This window comes from Callospermophilus lateralis, chromosome 5 (assembly GCF_048772815.1).
Source record: "Callospermophilus lateralis isolate mCalLat2 chromosome 5, mCalLat2.hap1, whole genome shotgun sequence".
NCBI lineage: Eukaryota > Metazoa > Chordata > Mammalia > Rodentia > Sciuridae > Callospermophilus > Callospermophilus lateralis.
This window is the reverse complement of record NC_135309.1, coordinates 34112321-34138102: the sequence shown is the minus strand read 5'-3', so window position 1 is coordinate 34138102 and position 25782 is coordinate 34112321. Positions and strand designations below refer to the sequence as shown.

At 48.3% G+C, this 25782-nt stretch overlaps 2 protein-coding genes across 5 annotated transcripts in view; one reads left to right on the top strand and one right to left on the bottom strand.

Moving 5' to 3' along the window:
* Positions 1-2093: 2093 nt before the first annotated feature.
* Positions 2094-10281, top strand: Gpx3 (glutathione peroxidase 3). The gene is made up of 5 exons (XM_076856430.2): positions 2094-2304; positions 6830-6983; positions 8323-8440; positions 8793-8892; positions 9338-10281. Exons 1-5 carry the CDS (start codon positions 2218-2220, stop codon positions 9554-9556), a joined length of 678 nt encoding a protein of 225 aa, XP_076712545.1. The 5' UTR covers positions 2094-2217; the 3' UTR covers positions 9557-10281.
* A 689-nt stretch (positions 10282-10970) lies between these two features.
* Tnip1 (TNFAIP3 interacting protein 1) overlaps positions 10971-25782 on the bottom strand; it is a 51296-nt gene continuing 36484 nt past the window's right edge. For all 4 annotated transcript variants that reach the window (XM_076856428.2, XM_076856426.2, XM_076856429.2 and 1 more), the window contains 10 exons: positions 25238-25327; positions 23577-23642; positions 23219-23350; positions 19552-19680; positions 16728-16859; positions 15530-15655; positions 14777-14842; positions 14060-14251; positions 13138-13228; positions 10971-11774 (listed from right to left, as the gene is read on the bottom strand). In XM_076856428.2, the coding sequence (XP_076712543.2) occupies positions 11740-11774; positions 13138-13228; positions 14060-14251; positions 14777-14842; positions 15530-15655; positions 16728-16859; positions 19552-19680; positions 23219-23350; positions 23577-23642; positions 25238-25327 (1059 nt within the window). In that variant the 3' untranslated portion in view covers positions 10971-11739. The remainder of the gene's footprint in view (positions 11775-13137; positions 13229-14059; positions 14252-14776; positions 14843-15529; positions 15656-16727; positions 16860-19551; positions 19681-23218; positions 23351-23576; positions 23643-25237; positions 25328-25782) is intronic.

Sequence of the window (25782 nt, the reverse complement as noted above, 5' to 3'; positions counted from 1 at the left end):
TGTTTCACACGTGGGCCAAATGAGACCTCGAAAAGGAAAATAACTTCTCTGTGACTCTCTAGCAAACTAGAGCAGCCCCTTAGGCTTCTGGATCCTTCTTGCCCCCCACCCAAAGAAACTGAACACCAGCCCCAGGACTCAGGCCAGACAAGTGAGGAACATAGGGTGTAAAACTTACAGTGACGTTCCCTCTTAGGTCCTGCCCTGCACACTTGCATGACCCTAGGTGCCTCACTTGCCTCACTTGCCTCACCATAGCTGGATCTGCTGGCCGTACCGTTGAGGGCAAAGACTGTAGCTTCTAGAAACCTCTTCAACATTTCTCATGGTGTTAGGTGCTAGGTATATACTCAGCAGGGTCACTGGATGCCTACTGGTGCTAATGAACATGGATTTCTGATGAACTGATATGTACCCAGATGTTTGTATCTTTGGGTAACTATGAACCTCAAAAAAATCACAGAACAACATTAAGAAGATCCGAGACTGGAGACTAGAGACCTGGATTCTGGTTTCTTTTCTGCCACCAATTTGCTGTGGGAACTTGGGTAAGTTGTTCCCCAACTCTAGGTTTCAGTGAAATGAAGTATTTGGATAAATAATATTGATCGAGCACATATAATGTCAGTCACTGTTCATATGCTTTAAATTGTCTAAAGACTCCCTGGCTTGGTGCAGTAGTACATCCCTATAATTCTAGTGACTTGGGAAGCTGAGGCAGGAGGATTGCAAGTTCCAGGCCAGCCTCAGCTATTTAGTGAGCTCCTGTCTCAAAAAATAAAAAGGGTTGGGGATGTAGCTCAATGGTAGGGCACCCCTGTGCCACAAAAAAAAAAAAAAAAAAAAGATTTCTTGGCCTCTAAGATTCCTTCCATTTCAATATGTCAACATGTTGTGGTTTGAGGAAGAACGATTTCCTGAAGAATGAGAAACAGACCTTTCAAGAACCTCTGGTTCTTGAATCATAGTTAAGGTATTTCTTGGTCAGAAGAGATTTCTAAAGGGTTCCTAATCCTGAGACTAATACCATGAAGACTAAGGGCAGAATGGCTGCCTCAGAATCACCCTAGGAACATGTCGGAAGGCAGATTCTCAGCCTCTCCTCCTAGAGATTCTAATGCAGTCTTTCTGAAGTTGGACCCAGGAATCTGTACTAATGGCTTCCCTGGTACTCAGAAAAATTTGTGAATTGCCGATTTCAGCCCATTTCCCATCTGTAGGTAAGATTAGGCCTGCACAGTAGAGACCTACAGCTGCCTGGCCTGATGGGGAGTATCTCCTAACCGAGAAACACACTTAATGATTGATTAGTTCAGCAAATGTTAAACATCTACTGAGTTCAGGTCCTGGCCAGGTGGGGATCATGGGCCCTACCCTCAAGTGATTTCTGGGCTAAATCTGTCACTTAAAACTCATCATTCAGCCAGAGCCAGAAGGGCCTGAGAGATCATTAACCAACCCCATCATTACACAGTTGGGGAAACTGAGGCTCAGAGAGGAAAAGCAATGTGCCCAAGACTGTACAGTTAAGTATGTAATATTCTTATGTGTCAATTAAAAGAAAGAAAGAAGGAAAAAAGACTACACAGGGAGCAAAAGTGTTTTCTGCTGCCAAACCAGCAGAGGCATCCCATACCTTACCCAGGAGGGGAATGCACTGAAAATCCCAGTTCACCTACAATGTTTCTTAAGTACTAAACCTACTTATGGTAACTGTTCCAGAAGGTCTAACTTCAGATCTTGCTGAATTTTAAAATCATCAACATCAGGGCAGGACCATCACAGGGTAATTTTTAAAGCCTGGGGAGTAAGAATTACTTCCCAGAACTAAACTACCCATCGGTTCTTGGGTGTTTTGGGGCTCCCTGGCTCTGGCTGATCTGGAGAACACTGTGCTTGCCTCCTCCCGCACTTTGGAGCCCTCAGAGGAGAGGACCGCTTCCGGCGTTCACCGAGGACCTCACTCCCATCTCTCTGCCCAGACTTGCTTATGTCACTGTCGCCCAGGGCCTGGGGAGGGGGAGAGAGAAGGGCGGGCGCGACTTGCCCCTGAAATCCTAGCTGCGCTGCGATTGGCTACGAGGACCCCGACCTGGCCGCGGATTGGCCACCGCTGAGGGCTTGAAAGGTGGCTTGGAGCTTCGGACACCTCAGACCGACGGTGATCCGGCAGCTGACAGTGTCTGAGGCACGCCTGAGACGCTCCCCCAGCCCGCCATGGCCCGGTTCCTCCGGGCATCCTGCCTTCTCTCCCTGCTCCTGGCGGGCTTCGTCCCGCCGAGCCGGGGACAAGAGAAGTCGAAGGTGAGTGAGCTTCCAGGGCGGGAGACAGGGAAGTGAACGTAGCTGCCAGGTGTCCATCTCACAGTAGCCAGGCACCTCTCTTCCCAGGTTTCCCTGCAGAAAGGCGACACCCAGGTTCGAGGGACATGGTTAACTTTGTTTGCCTCCCCCTCCACCCCAAGGACCCCCACCGGTGACCATAGATCTATTCGAAGTTCCATCTAATCCAGACCTGGGTCCTCCAGGTTGGCAGAATGAATGGGGAGAAAGGCATCCCTCACTGCTACCTCTGGGGAAGGGGGTTGTCTTGCTACATCTATGTCAGTTGGTGCTAACTGCTGTCCTCCAGTAGGGTGGGGTGGGGGGGTGGCACTACCCAGAAAGAGGCCCAGTGACAGCCTCTGGGTTGGCTTTGCATGTTCCCAGGGAGATGGTAGTAAGGAGAAAGGGAGGACAAATGCAGCAGGATGGCCCTGGTCTTCAGGAACTGCTTGGGAGCTCTTCTACCCCCGGGATACATAACCACAGGTAGAACCACCCACATGGATTCCAGGGCATTGGCAGAAGAAGCAGAGATTTGTGACTGAAAGAATGTTGAATGGGCAATGCAGAACACTCAGTATCCTAAGTCTCCACCCCTTTCTGGGCCTCAGTTTCTCCATCTTCAGGGCATCTACTTCTCAGATGACTTCAGAAGCAGTCACATCAACAAACTGTCCTCTGAGGGGTTTCCTGTGGGACAACCTCACTACCAATGATCCACTGTCCACATTGCCTGAGCAAACCTGGTAGTTGGAGAGAGCTGGGGATCATCAACTCCGAAGGAGAGGCACAATTCCCTGAGCCTCAGTCTATCGCCAGCAGGCTGTGTGACTTTAGAGTAGGAGTGGGGATGCTGAAGAAGGTTGGGGATGAACCAGCATGCTTATCTCTTTGGTGAAAATGTGCCTGGGTGGATCCTGTAGACTCCTCCTCTTCCCCAGGGCAGAGAGGCAGAAACCAGAAGTAGGAATAGACCCAAAGAGAAGGATTTCTATCTCTACCCTCCCAGTATACACCCCACCCCACCCCACCAACGTGCTTATGTACTTATTTAAAAATTTTTTTTTTAGTTGTAGATGGACACAATACCTTTATTTTATTTGTTTTATTTATTTATTTATTATTATTATTTTTAATGTGGTGCCAAGGATCAAATCCAGTGTCTCACACATGCTAGCAAACACTCTACTCCAGCCCATAGCTTTGAGCTTTTATTTCTAAAATCCTCTGGGTCTTTATTCTAAGATCTTATGAGTTCATGCTGTGTCCAATATTCCATCTACTTCTCAGGAAGTCCAGTCCAAGAGCAATTTCCTCTGTCTGTTTCTAACCCCTTTGCTCTTCCATGAGTCTGCCCTTCCTTGGAGTCAGGTCTAAGCCTGGACGGCCATGAAGCTCTCCTTTCTATCCAGGCTTGTTTATAACTACGAGCTCTGAAGGCATTTTCTAGGGCAGGCATGGGACTGAGTTTTGAATTAGGCTGTGGAGTAGGGGTGGGGGTGGACCATGGGCAGGTCAGCACCATGGGGTCTGTCCCAGCCTCTAGAAGAAAGGAAGATTCATCCTTGCCCTAAGAAGGCTGGCAGTTAAGGGAATGGATGCCATGAATGATTCAACATGGCCATGTGTTTTCTGCAGAACTCTGGGTTGGCAAGAATGGATTCAGAGAAAACAGGACGGGTATGGTCTAGAAGTCTTAGGATGAAATCTGATCATATCAGACCCTACCAGCCAAGACTTGCTGGCTAATGACAGCCTGGGTATGCTCATCTATCTTCCTAGGGCTTAGAGTTGAGATTCCACAGCTCTGGCTTCTAGGACCTAACCATTTACTTTGTTCCTACCATCAGGACAAAGGGATGGAGAGTGGGGCATGTGCAGAATGGGACGGACCGCAGGTGATTCAGCTCTAGAGAGATGTTTTCCTCTTCCAACTCTAAGGGAGGGGCTAGGAACAAAGGGAACCCTCCTTTCCTCCTTGCCTCCTCAGTGTAGCTTAAGGCTGCCCAGGCTCCCTGTCCTTGCTGTACAAAAGGAAACGTTGCAGACGCTGGAAAGAATGACAGCTGCTGACGTGCATGGGATCCTAGTAACCACTGGTTTCTAAGTGACTAAACGAGGCAGAGAGAATCATGGAACCACAGGTTGATGTCAGGGCTGAAGGGCTCTTAAGACAGCAGTGGATCTGACTCCCTCTTACAAAGGCGGTACCCAGACCCAGGTCTCCTGCCTCCCAGCACAGTCCTCCTTCAACAGCATCTCATTGATGGGGGAAGAGAAAGACACAGATCTGCAGCCCTAGCCAGCCAGGGCCCTCGCTGTTGTCCCTGGCCCTGCCACCAACTCTTGGGTCACCAGAATGCTCCTCTCCTGGATTGAGGCACCTTAGTGGCCTCTCCCCTCTACCGTCTGGGACTACCCCCCTACCATGGGCCACCCTGACCCGTCAGTCCGAATCCATAGCACTAGCCTCACTAGCTGCAGCAGTAAGTGTGGAGGCTGCCACTCATCCTTCCTCCTGGTGACAGACACCCTGCCCAGTGCACCGCCCTCACATTGGCTTCTCTCCTCTCAATAATGGAGGAACCTCAGGGCCTTTTACCCCAGATGCAGACAAAATAATCTCAATCCCTTGATCTGTGCCTTTCTTTCCAAGATATTTTAAACCTGTCTCAATCTGCCAGTGGATTCTCACAGCTATTTTGAGAGGCCGTTGGGATTATCTTCAGACCAAGGACCCCAGAGTAAAATTGACTTGCCCAGGGCCAACAGCCAGCTGGACTGGTACCTAATGAGATGGGTGCCAGTTGCCCCACCCTCACCCGGAAACTGCCCAGAAGTTGATGCTCCCATTTGTTTGTAAGCTCTGATTGTTTAGTCAACCTCTTGGCTTTTTTCCTGTCCACATCCCAGAGCTCATGTTTAGCTGAGGGTGGAGTGGAGGAGGTGGGAGGCTGCCAGAACTTTGTGGCCAGCTGGGCTATTGGTTTGTTTGTGTTTTAAGGTGGAAGTGACCCCAGTTGTGACCTAGGAGGCTGCAGGGCAGGAGGAATAATGAGTTTGGGTCTTGGTCCTGCTCAGTCAGCAGAAGTCACGTGGTATGGACTATTAGACTCATGTGAAGCAGAGAATTTTCACTAGAGCCAAGAAAAGAGCTTGCAGCTGCCAGGGAATGACCTGGTGGAGACAGTCCAGCCTCACCCGCCTCACCCTGCAGCCACTTCATGACAGACAGGTCATCTATACCCTGCTGGGTCCACGCCCTGCTGGGTGGATCCCTTCCTTCACCCAGTTAGGTCCAGGGACCTTGCCCCAGCAGTGCGTTTTCCAGAATTGAAGGGAAAGAAGGGAGTGAATTTACGCCTCTATTGCTCACCACCTGTCACTGTCCTAGTCAGGTCTCTCAGGCCAGTTTTTGCTCCATTTGTTTACCATTTTTTCATTCTCATCAGATGACAGAGCCCATAAAGATCACCTAATACAATGGCTTCAAGCTTTTCCCTTTGTTTCACAACCCACCTGCTGAGTCATGTTGTCACTGCAGTGACCAACTTTCAAGAGTAGACCCAAGAGTTTTGTCTTCCAGGTCTGGGGCAAGGGATGGGGTAGAGAGGGGTCCTGGGCAACATTTTGCTACCGAGGTGTAATCCAATCCCCTCCTCTCCCACTGATGGTGACACTGTCAAGCCATCTGGATTGAGACTGGCTGATCCAGTTCAAGGTGAGGCCAGGGTAAGAGGAAGGGCCAATCCAAGATCATATAGTGGCAGAGCAAGAGGCAGAACTGGGGTATCCTAAATCACAGTGCCACCGTGCTCCATCCCTCCTTGTCCTGCGGGCTGCCTGCAGAGCAGCAGTTAGGCAGAGAGAAGGTATGTTTGTCATCGTCACAATGGCTCACCTGAGAACATGTAGTATATGCTAAGCATGGTTTTACCTTTATAGCCACATCTAACCCTTACCAGAGGCCTTTCCTCATTCCTGGCTCCTGGTCTTCCTTCACTATTTCATAACATCTTCCCAAGTCTGGAGGCAGACTTGGCGCCTCTGAATCACCACTCACACTGATGCTTCCTCCTTTCTGCTCAGTTTTTCCTTCCCGATGCCTAGTGCAAGCCTCACCATCACTTTCCGGGACTATTGCAGCAGCCACTCATCCATCAGTCCATCCAGCTCCCAGCACCAGGGCAGTCGCCCTTGAGCCTTGTAAATGTTGTGACATATGATGTGGAAAATTATCCCAAAGTGATTTCTAGGGTTCCATAGCCCTCTCTTATTAAGTGCTTAAATGTTAATAGGAAGTGTTTATTAAGCACTTGAGTGTCTCATCATCATTATCTTACACAGGGAATTAGGAGACTCGGTTCTAGTCCAGTTCATTTTTGGTGTGATCTTGGGCAAGTCATGCTCCCTGTTGAGATCTTTCATTAACTTCAAAGTGAAAAATGTCCAAGTTTCCTTCCAGCTCTAACTGCTCCCTGCTGCTGGTCTTTTTCTCTTCCAGACAGACTGCCATGGTGGCATGAGTGGCACCATCTATGAGTATGGTGCCCTCACCATCGATGGGGAGGAGTACATTCCCTTTAAGCAGTACTCTGGCAAATACATCCTCTTTGTCAACGTGGCCAGCTACTGAGGTTTGACAGACCAGTACCTTGGTAAGACCCTGCCCTTCCTCCACTGCTCTGTTTGGAGCTGTTTCTGACCCCTGGACACATCTCAATCATAGGAGCTTCTCTGGTGCGAGGGGAGAAAGGGTGATAGTGGCCATGAGATTCCAAACTCCAGGTCCCGATTATACAATGTTCCACATTTTTGTGAGGATTCTTTTATAAGCCTAAGGTCTGATCATCTTTGGGCATATTCCAGGAGATTCCTGGTTGTCCTTCTTCATCCCTGGGCACCTCAGTGGCATGGAAGCAGAGGGATGGAGAAGGTGGTTTGGGGCTGCAGTTTCCCTTTACCAGAAACTGGCTGAGAATGGCTTATCTTCCCTCCTTGGCACCTCGGCACCTCTCTTGGCCATACTTTGGAAAACAGGCCATTGGCATGAGGCCCCACGGTGTGTGTAAGTGGATGGGAGGATGAGAGGGTGGGTCTCATTGGGACAGTCCATTCTAGAATAAACTTTAAAGATGACCTAGTTCAGCCTTCAACTCTCCTTAACGTACAGGTAAATGTATTAAGGCTCAGCCTGAAGAAACAAGTTAGGATCACAAAACTACTAGTGACAGAACTGGATATTTGACCCAGGCTTCATATTCCCTAATATCCTTATTTCTTTCTCAATTGGAGCAGAGTAGGAGCCCAATGGAGTAAGCAAGCCAAAGGCCTCTTTCAGCACCCAAGGGAAGGGGTTGAGCACTCTGGAGGGGCTGGGGCCAGCTGGCAGAGCCTAGGGGGAGGCAAGGGCAGTCTGACCCTGAAATCAGTTCCTGGAGGTGGACTGACAGCAGGCCCAGTGGCAGTGAGCACTGTCCTAAATGCTCTGTCCAGCCCTTGGAACTGAGCGGAGTGTGTTTGCACCAGAGGTAGGCTGGGTGTGGGCAATGCATGCAAGGCCAGGGGTTCTGAGGAAACTGGGGAGCCGGCCAGAACCTCCCTTGGGTTCCTGAATTCCCAGAGGATGGAGTGTTGTGAGGGCCCCACTCCACCCCAAGGAAGCCTTGTGTCTAGGGATGAATGGTTCTTGCTCTAGGAAACTCAATCCTATGAGCTCTGAAGAGCCCTCAGTTGGTGGTGGCCTTGGCAGTGGACCAGAGACTGCTGATTTGAGAAAGGGTATTTCTGTCTTTTCCCCCAAACCTCCCATCCAGGTTAGTTAGGGTGACAGGGCCTGAATTCCAGCAATACCACAAACTCACCGGATGTTCTTGGGCAAGTCCTTCCCCTGTCAGGCCTGTGATTTCAGCTGTATATTGGTGAGCCACAGGAGGGGAACAGACAAGGCAAGGCTCCTCACCAGGCTACCCTGCCTCTGCTCTCTCCTTGACCCAGAACTGAATGCACTACAGGAAGAGCTTGGACCATTTGGTCTGGTCATTCTGGGCTTCCCCTGCAACCAATTCGGAAAACAGGAGCCAGGAGAGAATTCAGAGATCCTACCCAGTCTCAAGTGAGTGTCCACTGAGTCCTGTGTTGACCCTCTCCACAGTGGCATTTAGGAGCCACTTTCCCCTTCTACAAACCCCATTTAGTGGAATGAGGGGAAAGTGAGACAGGAAAGAGAAAGGGATGATGGGACAGAGCTTATCAAGAGGAGGAGGGAGAACTGAGGTGGGGGGTTACTGAGAAGGGACCAAGCTGGACAAAGAAGACCCAAGCCACACACTATGCTTGTGCCCATCCAACAGTCATTGGCTCCCACTGCCCACCCTGGATAAAACCAGACTCCCAACACTCCCTCTGCTGTTCTGCCCCTTTCCTCATTTCTGAGCCCTGTGCCCATCTAAGAACATTCCCTGCAGGTATGTCCGACCAGGTGGTGGCTTCGTCCCTAATTTCCAGCTCTTTGAGAAGGGGGATGTGAATGGGGACAAAGAGCAGAAGTTTTACACTTTCCTGAAGGTGAGTGAGCAGCCACTGGGGAGGAGGCTTTCTTCCCTCTGACTACACAGGGCAGAGCTGCTCTTGACCTAGCCCTCAAGAGACAAAGCCTAGGTTGCCCTCCCCTGATCCTAGGCTCTTAGGGAATTTCTTGGTATCTGACTATTATTCCAAGTAGAGGGCTTTGCAGTCCCTAGGATCTTATCAGCCCATTTTACAGATAAGGCCCAGACCGGGTACTGGAAGGGACAGATTAAGGGCCTCCCAATCTTCTAATCACTTCCAGTGGGTACTGGAAGTCTGGTACCCAAACTGGTGCTTTCTTCTCAGCACCAGGCTGTTCCACCCCCAGGAAGGTAGGGGGAGGGAAGGAAGAGGGGGAGGGAAGGAAGAGGGGGAGGGAAGGAAGAGGGAAAGGGAGGGAGGGACCCCAGCCAGATTGATGCCACTTTTACTCCTGCTCCAGAACTCCTGTCCTCCCACCTCGGAGCTCCTGGGCTCACCTGGACGCCTCTTCTGGGAACCTATGAAAATCCATGACATCCGCTGGAACTTTGAGAAGTTCCTGGTGGGGCCAGATGGCATACCCATCATGCGCTGGTACCACCGGACCACAGTCAACAATGTCAAGATGGACATCCTGGCCTACATGAGGCAGCAGGCAACCCTGAGGGCCAGGGGGTAGTAACTGATACCTGCTCCACCTCATGTCCACCATGCAGGGGCTGGGAGGGACTCTATTCAGGAAGGATTCCATGTTTCCAAGTATATTATACACCCATCACAGACCCCTTTCTTATTACAAAAGGACCCAGCTTGACACAAACGTGAGTCTGTACCACTGTGTGTGTGGGTGTTCGCACACCTGTGAATCTACCTGTGTGTCCTGCAGAATGCTGGACAGTAATACCCTTTCTTCTCCAATTCTTTATTCCAATGAGAACAATTTGCTTTCAGCCTAAAGGAAAAACCAGTGCTAGGTCTGACTGCACTACTCTTACCTGATCTCAGCCTTGGGGCCAGTAACTCCTACTGCCTCTAAGTACCACCAGTGAAGTCCCCAGAAATTTCTGGGTCTCCCACACTGCCTAACTATCCTTCTCCTTCCTGAAGGGCCCTCCCAAGCACCTGTCCCCACCCCACAATGCTCCCTGAGATCAGCCAAGGCAGAAGTGAGTGTGAGGGCCACTTACCCCATGTCAGGGATGGCGTCTCTATGAGGGAGGGGCCCGAAGCCCTTGTGGGCGGGCCTCCCCTGAACCTGCCCAAGGTCCAGCCTTTAGTGCATTCAGGCTGAGACCCATGGCAGGGATGCCTCTCCTGCTCCTTGGGAGGATGTGTTCTCTCCCCTCACCCTGTCCACTGGCATTGCTCACATCCTACCTGCCCAGTAAAGGCCTTTCTGCAGCAGTTCAGTCTACTGTGGTGCTTCCTCAATGGTGGCTGTCCCAGCATGTGGGGAGAGGGTTAAGGAGAGGAGGAAGAGAAGTGAGGGAGTGCGCTGGGCCCTGCTTTTTTTTTTTTTGGCACGGGGGATTGAACTCAGGGGTACTTGGTCACTGAGCCACATCCACAGCCCTATTTCATATTTTATTTAGAGATGGAGTCTCACTGAGTTGCTTAGCACCTCACTTTTGCTGAGGCTGGCTCTGAACTTGTGATCCTCCTGCCTCAGCCTCCTGAGCAGCTGGGATTACCGTGTGCACCACCATGCCCAGCCCTCTGGTGTCCTCTTTTTGACTTTCATCTAGATCTACTGTGCTTCTCTCACTCAGCATCTTGAGTTCATACACACCAGTTCATGTCACCTCTCATTCTTGCCCATAGTTCTGCAAGGTGGCTAGGGCTGAGAAGTGTTTCATTTGAAAAATGGGGAGACTGAGGCTCACTCCTTACCCCAGGTCTCCTGGTGAGCGAGAGGCAAAACTTGAATTTAAAGCAAGGTCCCTTGGCTCTCAGCCTAGGCTCCTTATACTGCTCCTCAAATACTGGTAATGTTCTCAGGGAAATGGGAGAAAGGGGTATAGAACCTGGAAAGTAGCATTCTGAGTGGCCGAGAGGGGAACATTAGGACAAAAAAGAATACCAGTCACAGAATGTTGATTTTCCACTTGGATTTATGTCCAAGATGCGTGCAAACAGCTGCCTAGGAACAGATAGCCACCCAGATACAGGCCTCCGACACCACAAACCTCTAGCCTGGGGGCGAAGGGCCTGAACTCCAGGGCCTGGCATCTTCAGTCTGGGTCCCTCAGCAGATATGGCTGGCCTGGCCCTCATCCCAGGTGGTGACACCTCTCATGAGGCTATTTATTGTAAGTGGAGTGGAGAGGGCCCCAATATCAGAATACCCTGTCATTCTCTCCTACTCTGGAGACAAACCCATTCTTCCTGCAGCTCCTCACAGAGGGGTAGGGATGGACATGGGACAGGTCCTGCTACAGAGCTGGAAGCAAAAATTGAACACACACATGAACTGGATGTGGCGCTTGGAGGGGCTGGAACCACTTCTGTGGAGGTTCTGAAAGGAGGGGTCTGGGCTGCAATCCACTCTAAAGATGGAAGTCCAGCTGCTTCAAAGAAGGATGGCAGGTCAGCCAGGTGAGGGCTCTCAACTTGGTGACAGGAGGCAGGGCGGTGAGTTTCCCCTGGTCATGGCCAGATGAGGAGCCCATGTGGAAGCCTTGTGGGTGGAGCCTCCCCAGTCTTGTAAACAGTTCAGGGCTGGAGGTATGAGCCGTCTGCACATCTCAGCCTCCTGTCCAGCTGCGGCTCTGGCCACAAAGAATATGTGGCTTCTAGTTTTCGGTAATCTGAGGTCAGCTGGCTCTCCAAGACGAAGATAGAGCCAAATGACACAATGTGGTCTCACTGGGGCCCCTCATGGTCATTTTTTGCAGACTCTAAATAAACAAAAATGTTGAAGACTTAAGAATTATGTGGTACAATCAGTTTCAAAGTCTTCTATGGAAGGCAACTAAGTCCCTGTGAAATAAATAACAGCTTGCAACTGACTGCCAGGCTGTGTCTTAGGAACATTCAACATGTAATCCTCACCCTGTGTAGTAAGCCCATCATTACCCCCTTTGTGGAGGAGGGAACTGAGACACAGAAATTTTAAAAAGCCCAAAGTCCCAGCTGTAGGAAGTAGTAGAGCTGGGATATAAACCCAGTCACTGTCACTCTGGCTCCAGCTCCTAGAAGTGAGTAGTTATGGGGGAGGGGTCATCCTTGCCCACCAGGCCACCCTCTGCCACTCATCAAAGCAGCCTCCAAGAGCTCCACAGATCCTCTGGAAATGACTGATCAGTTTGATATCTTCTTCCTGGCACCAAATCCTATAATCCACACTCCCTGCAAGTCATCCATTCTGCTCTCACTAGCCTCTGCTCTCACTACCTCCTTATAACTGGCTTCTTTTCTCTGCAATTGTAACTCTGGTTAAGAAAGTTCTTCATGCTGAGATGGACTTGGTCTCCCTATAGCTTCCACCCACTAGTTGTGATTCTGTTCCCAGAGCTCCACTGGTAAGGCAGTGCCTCCTGTTTCATGAGAGTCCTACAGGGAGTGAGGACAGTCATTACAGCCTCCCTCTGATTGGTGAATGCAGCCCCAGTCCCTGTAACCTCTTATGGCAAACACTATGGCCAGAGGGAGCTTTCCAAAATGCTAATCTGGTCATTACACTCTGCTTTAAGACATCCAGTGACTCCATAACATGCTTAGGGTACAAACTAGCATTCCTTCCGTACTCTGCAAGCCCCATACAGTGTAGACCTGCCAGGCCTTTACCTGTGTCTTGTCCCCTCTCTCTCTTTTCCCATGTTGTACCTGGCTGGTGTTCCCCACACCAGCCTTCCATCAGCTTGTGTCAGCCATTCTCCTTCCATCCTCTTACCAAAGTGTTACAGGTTGGATCTAAATGTTCTGTAAAGGCATTTTGCAGAACAAATGCTAAAGGTATGGTTACCAGCCTGTGGCCCTATTGGGAAACAGTGGAGCATCTAGGAGGTGGGGCCTAGTGGGAGGAAGTCAGGTTGCTGAGGTGCTTGGCATGTGACAACAAACTAGAATGAACGAATGCATGATTTCAGTTCCCTCACTCTGGAGCCAACATCAATTCCCTTCCAACAGTACTTGAGAGAGCTAGGCCTCTCAAATCAAACTGGATCAAACCCCCCCCCCAGATCAAATCGGAGCAATACTGATAGATAAGTTACCTTCTCCAGGGGGCGACAAGCTCCTGTACTAGGGGACCACACTCACCGGGGTCAGCAGGCCTGGTGGAAGGTGGGTCTGTCACTTGGGCGCTCTGATTCCGCATTGTGCCACAGGGTGGACGCCAGGTATATTCTGGCTGCAATGAAACTGGTGCTTAATCATCAATAACACACTCAAAAATTACAACAGCAGATATAATGCCAAATCATAATAAACAAACATCAACTAACCAAGTATAATTTAATCCTTACAACCATCCTGGTTATCATTCCTAGGTGAGGAAACGGAGGCTCAGAGGGTTAAGAAACATTATATAGCTAGGAAAGTAGCCAAGCTTGGTTTTGAATCCAGGTCTCTACAGCTACAGAATCAAACTCTTTAGCACATGCTACTCCAGTGCTAAAATAAGACATGTATAGAGGATGCTCACACCAGGGAAAGCCAGAGAGGGCTGGATGGCAGGCTGCTGTAATTGTCCAAGGAGAAGCTGGGGTGTCTGTGCGGAAGAGGGACTGTTGAAGATGGGGCAGGGGACAGCAGCTCTTTAGAAAAATAATAAGAGGAAAGCAAAAAAAAAGAAAAATGTGATAAAAGAAAAGGAAGAGGAGGAGGAAAAAGGAGAGAAACATAGTGACGCTCTGGAATCTGGCACATGTGGAGAAGATAACAGAGTCAAGCCCAAATGGACCTTCCTGGCCTGGGTCTGGAGGGCACCCTCCTTCCTGTCCTGAGCTGTTACTCAGTCTTCTCCTTTCTATACCAGTAACCCTGAACAGCTGTGGGCTGCAGAATTCTGACTCCTGGGAGAGCAGGCCAAACCTAGGCCCTAGACACCTGCCTGCCACCATGGTGCTGCTCATGAATTGCTGAGGTTGCAGTGTCTGACATCATCACTTGACCTTCCTCTCTGGAAAAGGCCTGGAATAGCCCCTGTGTGTGTTTTTGAGGGAAGGAGGGGCAGACTCACCAGATGGAAGAGGCGCGAGTTGGGGAGTGGGGGCGGATGCTCCATGGCCATGGGTGGTGGAGGGTAGCGGATCTGGGACCAATCCTCAAAGCCATGGTGTGGCACCATGGCTGGTGTGGGTGGGTAGGCATAGAGGTAGGGCCCACAGAGGTGTTCCGGAAGGGGGTCTACATGGTATCGCTCTTCTGAGGCCTGCAAGAAAGGTTCACATCTGGCCCTGGCTGCAACAGGCTACACAAGCCATCCTAGTGGCACCCATCTCACTTCCACAGAATCTTAGCTTTCTAAAGGTACTAAAGGCTGGGACATGGACATGGGAGGTGGGACTTGCTGGCTGGTACATGGCACGGAAGGTGAGTACAGGCATATGCAAAGATGGTACATGAACTTGGAAGGGTGGCACCTGGCATAAACAGCTGGCACATGAATTCAGAAAGCAGGTACACATACACGAAAGACTAGTACATGCCATAAAACCTGGTACATGAGAATGGAAGGGTGGTACCTGGGCACTGAAGGTTGGGTACAGGGCCACAGGTATCCATGATGACAGTCACTGTGTCCTAAGCACTTACTCTGAGCCAATGACTGCTCTGTGTCTGTTTCACCACATTGGTGAGTTGACAGAAAGTGTCAGCACACAGCCCCTCCCATCAGACTGCACCCCTGGAGAAGGTAAGATGTGACGAGTGCTGCCTCCTCCCTTAAGATGCTCACCTTTGCTTTCCTCTTCTGCTGTTTGAGGGTTTCTTTTGCCTTCTCAAATTCTTTGAATGATTTTATCTGGAGAGGGAGGAAGAGAAGCCTGTTGGCACAGGTAGTTCCTAGCCAGGTCTGGGCCCAGTGCCTAACTGGACCAGAAGGTGGACTGACTGAGGGCCTAAGTACCTCTCTGGGTTATTGTGCCTAGGCTAGTCCCAGAAAAGGCCCCTGGGGCCCCACACAACATAGGCTACTAGCTGTGGGGTGAGCCTCTCATCATGGGTGGTCTGAACACAGTCAGCGGGTTTATGTGAGCCTCACTGCTTCCGTATTAATATCTTTCAGTTCCATTGTGAGTGGGTGGGTGAATAAGGACCAATTCCTAAATTTGTTCCTGTAGGCATCAAAACTGATTTTGGAAAGTCAGAACTAGAGATGCCTTAGAGTTAGTACTCAGATCTAGAAGGAATCTGAGGTCTCTGAGAGAAGCTTCAGTCTCTTGGACAACTGCCCTGCCCTGAGATTGTCCGGCTTCTGTTGAATTCTTCCATTTGGGGGAGTGGGCATCTTAGCAGGAACTCCAACTGCTCAAATTCGTCAGCATTTTATATCGGGTCAGAGGGCAAGGGATTTGCCAAGGTCATAGAGAAGTTTGGTAGCAGAGCTGGAAAGGAACCAGAGAGTGTCCTGACAAAAAAAGGCCCTCTAATTCTTACTCCTCCCAACAAGGAGAGTCTAATGTCCCTTCCTTGGTCCAGTTGCTCCCACCTGGGCATTGGACAAGGTGACCTGGGCCTGCAGTTTCTCCACCTGCTTCTTCAGTTCCTCCTTCTCCTCATTCATTCTCTCCCGGTCACTGCGCTCCCTCTGGAAGTCCTCCTCAAAGATCTTCACCTGGAGGGCACGGTGGGGTAGGTGGGGGAGTGGGCATCTTAGCAGGAACTCCAACTGCTCAGGCCCACACCCCATGCCTCCTGCTGGAGGCAACTGATATCAGGGCTGGTTTTGCCCTGTCTCAGGGTCACCACGGGGAATGGGATGGGTGCATCTAGAGCCCTGGCCCACAACTTCAAACAGAGTAGTTCTGTGTCTTTCTAATATTCTGGGCTTCAAGGCAGGACTTTATTTGAATGAAAGATTCATGTTAAAAAAAATAAAAATAAAAGACTGAAAGCCATCAACCAGTCCAATCTTTTCATCTGCCAAGGCCCACAAAGAGGCAGAGGCCACATAGGCCACAGAACCAGTGCATGGCGGCAGACTGGAATTCGGGTCTGCTGGCTCTCAGAGAAGAGGACTTATCGGTCTCCCAGGATTTTGGGTGTCCAGGCAAAGGACAGGCTAAGCAGGGCCCTTGCTCCAAGCCTATAGCTTCACACCTCACAGCAGATCACTGAGATGCCACCTGGGGCCAAGAAAATTTAGGGGATGAATAGAGTTGTATAAGCAGCACAGAGACACAGGGGACAGCCATCACCTTTCAACGGCTTGCCAGTCTCCCATATCCCAAAGAGAAAGACTGTTTTACGCTAGTAAGTCTTGTGCTATCTTTCCAGTGCTTGCCAATCTCTGAGAAAGAGGGCTCAAGTTCACAGTATTCACCAGGCAAGAGAATCCAGTTATAGTTCAATAACACCATTTTGCTTTTATTGTATTTATTGCTCACAGTTACTTTCTATTTGTGGCAAATAAATAGGTTTTTCCATGTATAGTAGTGATAGAAAGTTCCCTTTAAAATAGACTTAAACTTAATTTTTTTACACATAAGTAAGAACCAAGTAGGGCACAGAGATGGCTAAGTCATAAAGGTGGCAGAAGAGTGGACTTAAGCAAGAGACATGCTGCTGGAAACAATAAACCTACACCCAGGCAGGGGCCCTGCCAATGGCCAGGGAATGGACTCCTATTTACACGACCCCACGCCCATGCTGACTCTCAGGAATGCCCAACTCCCCCGCAGTCTCACCTGCTGTTTTAGTAACTCGTTTTGTGTCACCAGTTCCTGTTTCCTTAGGAGGCCAGCAGCAGCTTCTGGGCTCCCAAAAGCTGTTGGTGGAGATGATGGGGAGGCCTGGATGCTCAGTGCTTCCTCTAGAGCCTGGGATCAGGTAGAGAAGGGAGAGAATCATAGGGAACCCCTGGAATTCAGGCCCCTTTGGAGCTCATCCCCAGGGATCCTCTTCATGATAGTAATAATCACCACCACCAGTACAGTTTAATAAATGCTGCCCTATTTATTAACATTTTGTACACATCCCCTCATTTGAGCCTCTCCACAGTTCTATGAAAAAAAGACTCTGATCATCACCCCTATTTTACAAATGTGAAAACCGTGGCTCAGAGACCCAAAGTGACTTGTCCAAGGTCACACAGCTAGTTCGTGGCAATGTAGGAATTCAAACCCAGCATATGCTCTTAACCAGCAGGCTGAACTATAGAAGGGGAAATCTCCTTCTCTTAACAGATGCAGCTCAATTCTTAGTATTGAGACCTAGAAAGAATCTGAGGTCTCTGAGAGATGCTTCAGTTCCTTGGATAACTACCTTACCCTGAGATTCTTCGGCATCTGTTAGATTTTTCAACATAGCAATCCGTTCCCATTCAAGTCAGCCCTTCCACTTTAACTCTTGTAGTTACATTATGGTGGGTTTTAATTTCTTCTTATGCAAGATTTTATCTATGGGGCTGGGGATGTGGCTCAAGCAGCAGCGCGCTCGCCTGGCATGCGTGCGGCCCGGGTTCGATCCTCAGCACCACATACAAAACAAAGATGTTGTGTCCGCCAATAACTAAAAAATAAAATATTAAAAACTTCTCTCCCTCTCTCACTCTCTCTTAAAAAAAAAAAAAAAAAAAAAAAAGATTTTATCTAACACTGATGATAAACTGAAACATCAACAAATAACATTTTGAAATAAAAACAGGAAAGCACCCTTAATCTACCATGTTCACCAAATAATGTTTTTTATGTAAAATACTATGCTCACATCTTTTAAAAGGCTTCTATTAACTGCTTTTCTCCTTTAACCCTATTAACTGTTAACTTTAGAGCTCTGGAACATCTCTCAAGGCTGGTCACCCTTCATCACCACCTGGACTTCAGCCCCTGACCAGCAGGGACTCTGCATGCCAGGCCTCAGCATTGCTGACAGTGTCTCCTACAATGTTTCTGTCTCCGAGGGGAAACAGAGGGCTTTCCCAGCTGGGACTTGGGCCCCTATTCAGTCCCCAGCTCCCTAGATACGAGGAAAGTGCTGAACCAGTAGCCAATTCAGGATGCTCTGAAGTGAAGTGATGACTTCACTTTTTTCTTCTATTCCACTCCATTTTTTAGATGAGAAAACTGAGGTCCAGGCACAGGGAGAGGCCTACCTGAGGCTACCTGCCTTGCATGACTCATTCACACAGATGTCTCTGTTCCCAGCTCTTCCACTAAAGCCAACTCTGCCACTGGGCAGTACCTGCCTGGATTTAGACTCCAATCTCCCCAGCTCAGGGCAGATCATTTTTCTTCTGGGGAATAGGTCCCAAGGCCCCTGACTCAGCATAATCAATGACTATAAAATATCAAAACCAAATAGAGGGGGTGAGTGTAGCTTAGTGGTACAGTATTTGCTAATATGGTCAAGGCCCTGGGTTCAATCCCTAGCATTGCAACAAACAAAAAATAAATAGAAAGAGATGACCCAGCAGGGCTTCGACCCAGGGAAAAACAAACTCATGCTAGAGTCCACTGTGAACAGAGTCAGGAGACAGAGGGAAAGGAAAAACAATTAGCACGGAGGGAAAAGAGAGCCACAAACTGAACAGCTCCTTCTGGCTTGACAAGGTCTTCCTTTCAAAGCCCCCTCCTGTCAGCTTCTCCCTCAAACCCCTTGGCTGGAGGTAAAGCGGGGCTAGAATGCTTCCCACCAGGATTCAGATGGCAAAAAGAGGCGAGAGTGGCTAAGCTGGGACCAGAACCAGGCCTCAACCAGGCCTGTCCCATTGCAACTTATCCTGGTACAGACAAGAGAGTTTCTAGTTCACCCAGCCTCCACCCTGGGTACCTGACCTGTCCCCCCAGATCCCACTTCACAAGGGTGAGACCCCTGGGCCCGTGCTCATCCATTCTCTTCAGTGGTGTTTTCTAATTTTTTTATTGAATTTTTAATATTTATTTTTTAGTTCTCGGCGGACACAACGTCTTTGTTTGTATGTGGTGCTGAGGATCAAACCTGGGCCGCACGCATGCCAGGCGAGCGTGCTACCGCTTGAGCCACATCCCCAGCCCTTCAGTGGTGTTTTCTGAACACATGCTTGGTGCCAGCACTGGGCAATGCCCTGGGTAAATGCCCTGGTGAGGATTTGTGCCTCACTGCTAGATGGAAAGACAGTAGAGGAAGGAACTACCAGGGAATGAGAAAGGCTGTGAAAAGAGCTGCTGAATTTTAGGAGTTTAAAACAGGGTGATCTAAAAGATACCCAGGGAAGGCTTTGTTGAGTTAGTGATGCTAAAGCTCACCCTGAACAATCAGTAGGGCTGGTATCAGGGTGAAGGGCAGCATGTAGAGCATCAGAGTAAAGGCTGGCACTGCTGGAAGAGGTAGCAGGTGCAAAGGTCTAGAGGAGAGCGAGCCCAGGCTCCAGCAAGGGCTAGATCACTCAGGGCATGGGGAGGCAACAGTAAAGCGGGCAGGGACTGTGATGTCAGCTCGCTGACCAACAAGTCACCTCTCCTAGGTTGAGGGCACCAGCAATGGGGTGGGTCTTGCCCTTCCCATCCAGGGGACCAGAGCCAAGATGCCTACCTTGTTGAGCCGCTGGATCTCCTTTTCCTGGTACTCTCGCTGCCGCGTGAGCGGGCTCAGCTGATCCTGCAGGTACTTGACCTTCTGACGCAGCTCCTTGGCTTCTGCTGTCAGCTGCTCCTTGTTGTTCTGCAGGGAGCATGGGGTTGGTAAGCAGGGAGCCTCTCCAGGAGGCCTTGACCCCCTGTTCTGCCTGCCCCAGCCCTCCCTCATCAACACCTCCTTCTCTCTCTCAGCCACCTTCTCACAATGCTCATGAGTAAGGCACTTGATAAAAATATGGTGATGCCCACACAATCTTGCCCTCAAGGAAGGGATGCCTGAAGGAGTGAAAGACCCAAAGTTCTGACACCAGCAACTCCATCAACCAGCAGAGATCCTGGACCCCATCCTAGCCCTTTTGTTTGAGCTTACTTAAATGCCAAGGGTAACAGGGTTCTTAACATGAGTCACAGAGGGACCTTGGGAGAGCTGTGCCTGAAATTGAGCGTATAACTGTCTGTGTCTACCAGATTCACACGGGGGTCTTCTGTGATCCATGGGGAGTGAGGAACTATTGACAACTTCTAAAGAAGCTTTCAGCTTGTAGTCTCTTAGTTTAGAGGATAGATGATACTCAAGGACATAAATGTAGCTCCCAGGTGTTCCTCTAGAAAGAAACACACAGGTAGTGTGGAGTTATAAGAAAGATCATCGCATCTGAGAAGAAATCAGGGAAGGTGTCAAGGTGAGCACCTCTGTCATGATACTAGGAAACCAGGATTTCTGCATCATAGATAGCCCCAGCAAGTATGGTCACTACAGATAGCATAAACACACAGGTCCCGTAATCAATGGAAAATGGGAAGGTGATTTACTTAAGGCCATAGCACTCTGGGCTAGAATCCAGGTGTCCATTACTCTTTCTCCTTCTGGTCAAAGGAAGTGTTCACTACAGTGGGCAGACCAGGCACACCCCAAATTAACTGTATTTCTATGTGTCCAAATGTGAAAAACGGTCTGGAAACAGATGTACCAAAATGCTACCAGGGGTTACCACTAGGGAAGGCCCAGAATTGGGGTAGTAAGTATTCCAGGAAAACTTTCACTTTATTTGGTAATGTGTCAACATTCTACAATGGTGCATTCACAGCATGAGGATCAGGAGAGAGACCACAGGGTCAGCATTCACCCAGCCCTGTGTGACCTTACTCATTATTCCACAAACTAGTAGGTGAGCTGCTTCCAGCCAGAGATGGCTCAGGCATCCTTGGTCAGAATACATGGCAGCTGCCCAGAACTCCCTGCTTAAGAGGCTCTAGAATGAAGCATGGCCTCTAGTGCTAGGTGCTTATCTATAGAGCCACACTCTGGAAACATTCCACTGTCAGATTCCAGGGATTTGTCTCACATACTAAAGTGAGTGAGGGGACCGTGAGTTACGATACCTGGCTGCGAGTCACAGAACATAACTATGCACTCATGAGAAAACCCAGATGGTGGCCTCCCAACTAAATCTTCAAGGTAAGGTAGGGGGTGGTCACAGATGCAGGCTGGCTGCCCAGATAAGCCTCCTGGATGCCACATGCTCATGGAAGAAACTCTGAAATGCAATTCATGTTTAAAATGTCCTTTAAAAAATCTAGGCAAGGGGCTGGGGCTATGGCTCAGTGATAGAGCACTCGCCTAGCATGTGCAAGGCTCTGTGTTCAATCCTAAGAACCACATAAAATAAATTTTTAAAAAAGGTATTGTGCTAACTACAACTGAAAAAATATTTGAAAAAAAATCTAGGCAAAGTTGGGTGTGGTGGTGAATGCCTATAATCCTCAGTGACTTGGTAAACTGAGGCAGGAAAATGGCAAATTCAAGGTCAGCCTCAGCACCTCAGTGAGGCCCTAAGCAACTTAGACTCTGTCTCAAAATAAAAAATAAAAAGGATTGGGGATGTATCTCAGTGGTAAAATCCCCTGGGTTTGATCCTCCTGCGCGCGTATGTGTGCACACACACACACACACACACACACACACAGTCTAGGTAAAAGAAGCCAGCATCCAGTTCCACCAAGGGATGACATGGTGACATGAGTAAAACTCCAAAGGTCTGGGAGTCATGTGGCTTTTCCTCTTTAAGCTGCTCCAGGATCCAGTAGAGCTATGGATGGCATTAGTCACACATGCTATAGCAGATGCCATTTCTTCAAGGACCTGCTGGTCCTCTAGGCTGAATCTGGTCCCCATTCCCCATTCTGTCCACTCTCTGATTCCTATAACTTCTTTGTAGTACTTAATATACTTTCACTTCAAATAGTTGTTTAGCATCTCTTCCCCAGTCAGGGCAGGGTTGGATAGTTCACATTGAATCTCTATGTCCAGCTCAGTGCCTCAGGCATGCTCTGGTGAAAATTGACTAGACAAACGAATAAATGAAGCTTTGCCTGTTAGCACCTCCCCTCAAAATCCTATCACTATGCTAAAGAGTTGGTAGAATGGTCCCCCCAGACTGCTTCTATCATATATATATATATATTGGCTTTACTGGGGATTAAACCCAGGGGTGCTCTACCACTGAGCTACAACCCTTAACCCTTTTTATTTTTTTAAGACTTTAAGACAAGGTCTCCCTAAGTTGCCCCAGATGGCCTTGAATTTGCAGGAGGAAGATGCCACATAATTGGGATTATAGGAATGTGCCACAGGGCCCAGACTGGATCACTTTCATATCATGTGCTTCCTGTATAATTTCTATTTCTTACAGAAATCTTTCTATAAGATTTTTTGGTAAGTTTTGAGAAAATACAAAATAATTTAAAAAAGAACTACAGAGCAAATCATTTTTTCACATGTTACTCTCTAAATGGTTTTACCATTTAGAAATAAAATAAATAAAAGATAGGTCACCCTTTGCCTTTCTCCTTTCTTCATGACCCCTGTCCATATATTCACACACATATATGCACTGCACATGTGCATACACAGGCATGCTTAGTCACAAGGTCACTCTTATGAATTTAGGATTTAATCTTCTTTCTTTTCACAACAGTTCTGCTGTACATGTTTATACATCTAGATCAAGTTCATTTAAGAGAGCCTGAAATGTGAGGAGAATCTGCAATAACTAATCACAGTTTCTGAATTTTTAACTACTTGTGATACCTCATGGAAATTTTTTTCTCTTTACACATTTTTTATTGGCGCATTATAGTTGTAGATAATGATGAGATTTGTTGTTACATATTTGTACATGCACAAAATATAACAATATAATTTGGCCAATATCATTCCCCAGTACATCCCTCCTCCCTTTGGGCTTCCCACCCCTTGGTCCCTTCCTTTACTGATCTCCCTTTGATTTTGTGAGGCTCCCTCCCGCCATCTTTATTTTCCATTTTCCTCTCTAGCTTCCACACATGAGAGAAAACACTATCAGTTTCTAAGACTGTAACTGAACAAACCTCACTGAAAACAAGAAAATTTGAAAAGCAATAGCTAATCTAATCGTTTTTATTTTCAGAAGGAAAACTGAGGCAAAGGGAAGGAAAATGCCTCTGCCCTTGGCCACATAGCTCTTGAGCACCTGAGCTAGAACCTGGGCCTCCTGACTCTACCCTTGGCTCACTGACTCCTTGGACTGGTGGCTAAAAGGGAGGGGAGTGCTGAAACCACAAGGCACAGGGGTCACACTTGCCTCCTCCATTTCAATCTTGGACTTGGCCAGCAGGAGCTTGCGGTCAAAGTCTCGCTGCTTCTGCTCCCGCTCAGCTTCTAGGTCAGTCACCTGCTTCTGCAGGTCTGCCAGCTTCTGGCGCAGCTCAGTGATCTGGGTTCAGAGGCAGAGAAAGGGACTGCATGAGGGCCAGGGTAGGGGATGTGCCTGGGACGTGGGCAGGACTTGGCTTCTATGGGGCCTCTGACACTGCCACGGAGCTTCTCATATGGACCATCCTGGGGCTCAGCGTGGCCTCCCCACAAGGCTCAAAACTGTTAAGAAGGAAGCAGCAAGACTAAGTATGCCCTAAGAGCCCAGCCAAGAACCCCCACCTTACCTTCTGCTCATATTGCTGCTTCATGGACCGGAAATGCTGGTCCCATTGCTTATTCACTTCTAGCAGCTGTGGGGAAAGATGGGGGTTAGAAGCAGAGAAGGAACACGGAGCACCAACACTCCATGACTTAGTCAACACTAAGACAGGAAAACAGTAATCATTTTGGTGTAGGATCATGGAGCATGCATCTTTTCAGAGGGCAACTGGATTATGTATTAAAATTTCATGTTTTTATTATCTTGAACCTAATACTTCCACTATGAAAAATTTAACCAACAGAAACACTTATACAAGGTGCAAATATATATAGACTGATCATCTTAGCCATGTTTATATTATCAAAAAAAAAAAAAAAAAATCCAGAGGCTAACATTTGTGTAGAAGATAGGTTAAGTATACTATAATGTAAAAATATACTGCAGATATTCAGAAAATAAGGCATCTACTACATTTTCTTAGTTCAAAGATAATACTAATTATAGGCCCCCTCTTGATGTAATAATTCCTCAACTCTACATCATTAAATAAATAAAACAATGGGAAAGGATATCCCAATTTCAGAAACATTATATGTAAAAAATATTTAGAACTGAAGGAATATGGCATATATAGATAGAAATAAGTACCCTCAAAGACAGCTGATTTTAAAAGAAAAAAGAGTAATTTATAAAGTAGTTTGTATCATTTTATTTTTATGCATTAAAAAACTGAGAAATATTGAATAAACTGGTATTAGTTGCTGTTATCTCTAAGAAATGATATTCTCAATTTTTTAAAATAATGAGCACTGCATTACTTTTTTTTAATAATTTTTTTAAGAGAGAGAGAGAGAGAGATAATTTCTTAATATTTATTTTTTTAGTTTTCGGCGGACACAACATCTTTGTTTGTATGTGGTGCTGAGGATTAAATCCGGGCCACACGCATGCCAGGTGAGCGCGCTACCGCTTGAGCCACATCCCCAGCCCCAGCACTGCATTACTTTTGAAATCTAAAAAGAAACCTTTCTAACAATCACCTAAAATTAATATGCACGTAACAAACTTTCAGATGTGAAGAAGGACAGAGGGGCAGAGGCTCAGGGTCTGGGAAAGGAGCAGTGAGGAGAAAAGGAGCCTAGGGAGGAAGGATAGTACCAAGGCAACTAGAAAGAAACTGGGCTTTTACCTAGGGCTGGAAAGACCACGCTGTGTGGGGGAGAAAGGTGGAGGAGGAAGACCATGAGATACCAGGGGAGAGCCCGAAATTTTGGAGACTCTGGGCCAGTGGGAAGTTGTGTTTCAGGAGGGCAGGGGGCCCTCCTTCATGTCAGACCCTCCCTGAGCTGTAGGTGCAGTCAGAGGAGTTCTCTGTCCCCAATACTGAAACTCACCTGAGCTATCACCTGTTCCCACCATCCATTGTGTACTTTGGGAGCCTTCTTAAACCCTTCCATTGTCCCCAATAATTTCAGGTTGTGCCACAAATTCCATCTCCTCAGAGTGACCCCCGTGGGCAGTTCAAGAGAAGACAGCAGACCTCTTCCTTGGGTGTATGGTTCAGTGGTCACCATGGCAACTCCCCATGGTAACTTGGGACTAACTGGAGCCTAGAGGCCAGGCGAGTCCTTTATCCTGCTGGTCCCAGGAGGGAAGAAGGGTCTTACCCCTCCAGCCATTTACCTCCATGCGCTGCTGCTCCAGCATCTTCACCTTCTTCTCGGCTGCACCCAAGGCCCCCACCTCTGGGACCTTACCTGCCATTACACCAGCCTAGGGAGAAACACAGAGGGTCTTTACCAAAGCCTTGAATAAAAATTGTCTTACCCATACACCTCCATGGCTCTAGCCCTCCCACATCCAACTTCTCTACTCCTCCCACCTACCAAAACACTGATAACCACCCCAAGCATGACTCCCCCTTCTGGAAGTCATGATGAGGCTCATGGTGGCTGCCAGATGCTGCCTCCTCCCCACAACTGCCTTCCCTGCTTAAGCTGTATCTCCCCCCTCTGGCCACTCTCCCTCTGCCTACACACATATGGGCCCAAATACTCTGGCCTATGAGCAAGGAGTTACATAGTTGTTAAAGAATTATAAGACTTTTATAAAAATTAAAGATTTATAAAATATTTAAAAATATTTTTCATATAAAACAAAAATGTATGTGTATGCATGATTGATATACACATATGTATTTCCAGCTCTGTCCTCTGGAAGGGCCTAAA